The 6,078-nt window shown below is 42.2% G+C and overlaps 1 protein-coding gene across 1 annotated transcript in view; it reads right to left on the reverse strand.

Annotated features, from left to right (window-relative positions):
• Window positions 1–1,237: 1,237 nt before the first annotated feature.
• Window positions 1,238–6,078, reverse strand: part of ARHGAP40 (Rho GTPase activating protein 40) — a 16,652-nt gene continuing 11,811 nt past the window's right edge. The window contains exons 10-14 of the mRNA XM_009587991.1: window positions 5,089–5,295; window positions 4,681–4,821; window positions 2,829–2,989; window positions 1,774–1,829; window positions 1,238–1,423 (exon numbers count right to left, since the gene is read on the reverse strand). Of these exons, the coding sequence (XP_009586286.1) occupies window positions 1,317–1,423; window positions 1,774–1,829; window positions 2,829–2,989; window positions 4,681–4,821; window positions 5,089–5,295 (672 nt within the window). The 3' untranslated portion in view covers window positions 1,238–1,316. The remainder of the gene's footprint in view (window positions 1,424–1,773; window positions 1,830–2,828; window positions 2,990–4,680; window positions 4,822–5,088; window positions 5,296–6,078) is intronic.

Consider the following 6,078-nt stretch of genomic DNA (forward strand, 5'->3'; position numbering starts at 1 on the left):
GAATAAATATCCAACAGTGTTTAAAAAAGTATATAAAAAAAGACGTCAGGATTTTCAGAAACGGTGCAGGTTCCATCCCTGTAACTGCATAGTAGGTTCCCTCACGTGAGGTATTTCAGCATCACCACAAAGGAAAACAATACTTCTGCACTCCTTTTCCACAAGCGCAGTCTAATTTGAGCTGAGGTCGTACGATGATCATGCAGCGATGCGAGGTGCAAGCTCCTCCCTCGTTTGCTCCACCCTCGTCTCTCCAGACCACAGTGATCACACTGTGCTGTGCGGAATGAAAACGTGCAGTCAGAGCAGTAAAGGCTCAGTTCAGTACCCACAGAATACAGGCACGGACCTCTTATCTCAGCCACTGCACATCTCGGGGTTGTTTTTTTGTTTTTTGTTTTGTTTTTAACAGACATGTTCACACAGAGTCTTCCAAAAAGAAGTTTAGTTCATGTTGCCAGGTTGGATTACTAACCTCAAATTAACTTCAGAATATTTCCTTGGTTAGCCGTTGATATATAGGTTGTCCAGCAAAATAAATGCATATTTTACCATCATCAATGGCAACCTGTACATTTGTTTTTGCATTACCAGCAGAGCTGTACGGGACAGGCATCTCTCCTACCAAACTGGAAAGTCTGCTGTCCATCCCATACTTTTTTCCAAGGAAGGTTATTTTCTTGTGTTGCATGTATGTATTTTAACCGTAGTCATTAAATACAGGATGTTGGCTTCACATCCCATCTGGCCTTTTTGGAAGCATCTTTTTTCATTCTTCAAAGAAAATAACAGCATCTTATTAGTGAAACCCAGGATCACAACTTCTTCTGGTGATGTGCAACAGTCAACGGTGGATCTTACCAAAGGCATGTCATTAGTACCGCTGCAGCATTTGACTGTCTCTCCTCCAAAATGTGAATGTGATCAAAAGAAAGAGCAAATCCAGAAGAAACAGATGTCTTCTACTATCTTCAAAATGACACTTCTCCTCTTACATTCCATCTTTGCTGTACAATCTACACTCACTGTAGCTTTGTTTGCGGGGTTTGTTTTGGGAGGGCTATTTTGTTTAAGAATAATCATACCCCCTGCAAATTCTGCTACCTAATGATAATTGCTGCTTGTTATCAACACCCCTGTTAGCATGTAGGCTCGTGTACTCTCACAGCCAGCTCTCATGGAAGTAGTAAATAAAGTTGTTTTTCCTTCAAAGACACAAGCATTGTCCAGTCTGTGACTATACCAGGAACACCTCTATAGCTTTTCCATGCCTTCCAAAAACTTCCATCAAATGCTTCGTTTTGCTCATGCTTTCCTTAGAACATCCGAGGATAAGATGGGTTTTGCTTAATTATCCACTCAGCATGGGGATTGATGTGGTACAAGTCTAAGAGGTAAGTGTCTGGGTCCAGGCAACGTTCACCTACCAAAACAAGAGATTCAGAAAAAAGCATTTGTTATATCCTTAGTCCTGTAGTTGCCTGCGCCAGGGTTTCACCACCCTCATTGTAAAAAATTTCTTCCTTATATCTAGTCTAAATCTACCCTCTTTTAGTTTAAAACCATCCCCCCCTTGTCCTGTCGCAACAGGCCCTGCTAAAAAGTTTGTCCCCATCTTTGCTGCGGGTAAGGTTAACCCACACTTGTTCATTTGTCTTTTAACTTTTAGAGCCCCCTCCAAATCTCATTCTTTTTTTAACTCCCTCCTAAGATAAGTTAAGCATAAAAAACTGGATATCAGAGTCTTTATTTTCAGTTACCACCCAGACTTACCAATATTGCCTCCCACTTCATACAGGAGCAAGTTTGTGCACTCCATTGAGTTGTTACTGCAGAAAGAAAAACACATTGAAGTTAACAAAGCTCTGCCAAAGGCAAGTTACGTAGTTTAGTAATGTTTCTTCCCAAAAATTGCTTACGGTTCAGAAGCCAGCAATGGTCAAGAAAGCTACAGGCCATGGTACAGAGACCTTGCTGATCCTCCTGAACAGCGCAGCTGTTGAAAAGCACACCCAAAATTGGAAAAAAGAAAACAAGGCAGATATTCCCTGCTGGTAGCGAGATGCACACTATATGCAAACCCTAACTTTTCAATAGGAAGACAACAGGCATAAAAACCAAAGTTCATTGGCAGTATTGCTCTAGAACTGATGGCCTGTTCCAGAGAAGTTCATCTGCAGGAAGACTTCAGCAGCTGTAGTAGCTTGTTAGCAAGACACTAGTTCCCAGCTGACCCATATTCAGCCAACTTCCCATCCACCCTCCTTGTCTAGACATCTCCTGCCCAGGGACACAGGCATGAGATGCACTAACACTTTACCTACTAAATATGGTCTGCAGGCATAGCGACAGAGGTGGGCAGGAACTCTTTTGTTCATTTTTGGGGTTATTTCAGCAATTCACCACTGGACCACAGGAGGGAATTGCAGAGCTTACTTTATAAAACACCTACATTAACATGCACATGTTGGAAATACAACTCCAGGCAAGTAATTTGCACAGGTGATGTTCTTCTCCAGGAGAGCTAGAGAAGGTTTGTTTTGCAGGGTCAATGTTTTTTGACTTTCCCTTCCCTCCAGCAAGGCTGCTAAAGTTCACATAGCGTCCAGCAAACCAGAGGGGACTACCTGACCTGCTGAGCACAGTGATGGAATCACTCAGTCAAATTAACATTTGCTTGCCCCATCCAACATACACAGAAACTTAGAACAGAGGACCAGAGAAGTCTCCTACCAGCTCACTATGCCACCAGATCAGCTCTGCCAGAACTAGACCACCTGGTACTTTTTTTTTTTTTTTTTTTTTTAAAGAGAGAAAAAGCCATTTACCACTTGAGGAGGTTGACAGTGTTAACAATATTCCAGCCATTCTGGCTCAGGTTCTTCTGAAACTGCCTCAAGACATCAGCAACTCTGGTTGCATTGTTCAAATGCACCTCTAGCGAATCCTTCAGGAGAAGCGAAGCATGGACTTTCACAACCTTGGAAGGCTGAACAAGGCAGGCAAAAAGAAGAAAGTGCTTAGAGAAAGACTTTGTTACCAGCTAAAACATCAAGTTTCAGAAGAGTGTGAAGAAATAAACCTATCCAGCAAACTATTCCGAGAATTTAGGTTTGTTTCGTGTCCCACACATGCTACAGACTGGAAGCTTATAGAAGCGTCAAGGTGAGCATTATAAACAAATCATCTGTGCTTCGGTGTTGGAGCTGGGGAGAAAAGCACCGCTCTCCATCAGCGTGCACTGGTGCTCTCTGCTGTTCAAATACAGCACCGGCACTAGAAGCGACACAAGCTTTGATGAAAATAGGATTTGTCAGAATAAATTTTGACAGACTGTTTTGCCCAAGTCTGATAGACTTCTCCGGAATTAATTTAAACTACTGGAAAAGGGGTTCAGACAGTTGAATTGCAGACTACCAAATTTCAGAAAAGTAGTTTCAAAAAAAGGAAGCGCTGAGACATCACAGAGCAGAGTTCAAGTGCTATTTTCTCAAGGTTGTTTTCATCAACTCCTTCATGAAGTAACTTCTCAGAACTTTTGTGGAGAACGTTGAACTGTTCTAACGGGGTCTGATCTGCAGCAAGTTAATTTTGCAATCCCAAATCTTTTGCAAAACGGCACTGAACACCGAGGCCTTTAGGAAGCGGTATTAGCACCGTTCTAAGCATTGGGTCATCTGTTTGACTGCCTAAACAGTAGTTGCCTCTCTGAAATGAGAGCACCTTCAACAGTGACGCGCAGCCTTTACAAGCCAAATTTTAGGCGGACGTCGTCTCAGTATTCCAACTTGTATAGAAAGGTAGGGGATGTACTGGCTTGTGAGAACACAAACTCTTCTTCAGTTCTGCAGATTTAAGCTTTCAACGTATTATTTCTACCTGCAGACTCCATCTAGCTCATGTCCTTAGAGCATCCCAGTTGCACCACCAGTGCTATGCAATACTTGCAATCCAGCATCACATAACTTAGCTGCTACAGACCTACACTTATTCAACTAACGGTGGCAACCAAAAAAAGGCAGAATGACTCCAAGGATCTTTTCTCACCTTTAATACACAAATAGATCTGATAGTAACATCTGTTTAAAAAAATCTCCCTCTGCACCAACACAAGAAAGAGTAGAGCCATCTCACTTATCAGGGAAGTTAATTCTCTCCTTTTAAGTGGCAAGAATGTTGTCCTCAAACCCTCCCATACAGATCAGCAGCATTATGGAGCAAAAATGAAATGAGATACAAAAATGTACTTTTACACTACTGTAATAGCCTGAATTTTTGCTTTAAGTTCATGAAAATAAGTCTGCCTTTATCACGGCAGACACATCTGTCTAAACGCATGGGGCATCTAGAGCCATGTGAATTCTGCTCTTCACGCGAGGTAGAGACCAGCTTTTCTGCTTCTAGTCTCTTCCCCCTTCTCCTGCAACAATGCAGCATCTTAATCAAGTGTTTTGTAGCCTGAAATTTATTTAGTACCCTTGCTGTTGGGATCAATGTTTGCCACAACCTGGCCGAAATGGTCTGGGAAGCTGTTCCTTATGGTTCTGCAGATTTTTCTCTCTCTTGCTCTGCAAAGAGCATCACTCCTCACAGTTTTCCAAGTTCTCATGAAAGCATTTACAATGAGAAAGTATTTGACACTGTTATGAAAGGGCCCAGTTTTTCCAAGTCCTAACTCACCTCTGCCTGGTTCTTTTCCACCTTGTCTTTATCAGCATGAATCTTCCGCAACAAGTTTTTAATTCGCTTGTCACAAAACTGGTACCTTTTGCTATTGCTCTCATTCAGCTTTCTCACTTGAGCTACCAGAAAAGAGGAGACCTGGGAAGGGAAGAAGGAAGAAGATAGGAATTAAATCAAGCAGAGATGAGGACGCCATTTAAGAATCTAAACATCACTTTATGAAGCTCCTTAAATAGACAAAATATCCATATATCTTGAAAACAAGTAGTCTTGGAACTCAGCTAGAGGTTTTGCCTACAGACATTTAACTCCTCTGAAATGTCCAAGACCATCCCTTCCCCTATTCCAGTTCTAGGCAGACCAAGACACTGCTACACCTTACCACAAGACACCTGCGCAACTTACTGTCCAGAGCAAATCCTGGTAATGGATCATCATCCGCACAATGTCAGCCGCCCCCTCTGCCAGCTGCTTCTCCTTCCCTTCGGGGATCTTGTTTGGCAGCCCCTTGTGCATGAAGAGGTTTGGGGCCATGACTGTGGAAACGTTCCAGAGGTTCATTTTGTTGTTGTTCTCCCTGGCAACCACTTTGCTGAGAAATTCAAGTAGAGCCTAAAGAGAGAGGAAGAGACTTAAGACATCCATTACTAACAGTCCTCAAGAAACTACTGTGGCAACTGCTGGAGAAACCATTTAATTAGTGTCTTTTCTTGATATCCATGAGCAAATCCTATTTCTCCAGTCAGGAAGTTCAGTGACCAGTTTCTAATACTAGGATAGCAACAAATAACCATACCAAGCAAAGAGATAGTTTGTCCAGCGTTCATGAATCAGGAGAGACAGGCTGTGTGGGAAGTAGATGAGCTCTTACTCCTTGGCAGGTGACAATTTACAAAGTCCAGGCATAAAAGTTACAGAATCCAAAGATGACCCCTCCCTTCCCCCAGTATCCTCTTCAAAGCTATTCCCAGATGTGGAAAAATAAACCCTTTTGGATCATCGCTTCTGCCTCACACCTCCACCAAAGCCATGACGCAAGACAGATCATCTAAGTCAGCCTTGCCTTTGTTACCTGGAAGCTGAACTACTCAGGAGAAAAAAAAAAAAACAACCAAAAAAACAGCAGCAACAACCACCACAGTTCTTATAAAGCACAGAAAGGCCGAGGTTGTGCACTGCCTGCAAAGCCGATCCCATCAGCATTTATTCTTTCAAAAAGTAGTAGGTGAAAGGATTTGAAATGTATTCTGATCAGAAAAGGGTAGGAAGTTATGAGCTTAGTAGCTTTTTTTGTAATTTTTTTTTTAAAATTGAAACTGTCCTTCATAGATGATGACAACATGACATGACGACAACATGACATGATGACAACATGACATGATGACAACACATGAT

Source organism: Fulmarus glacialis, unplaced genomic scaffold, assembly GCF_000690835.1.
Source record: "Fulmarus glacialis isolate BGI_N327 unplaced genomic scaffold, ASM69083v1 scaffold26861, whole genome shotgun sequence".
NCBI classification, from domain to species: domain Eukaryota; kingdom Metazoa; phylum Chordata; class Aves; order Procellariiformes; family Procellariidae; genus Fulmarus; species Fulmarus glacialis.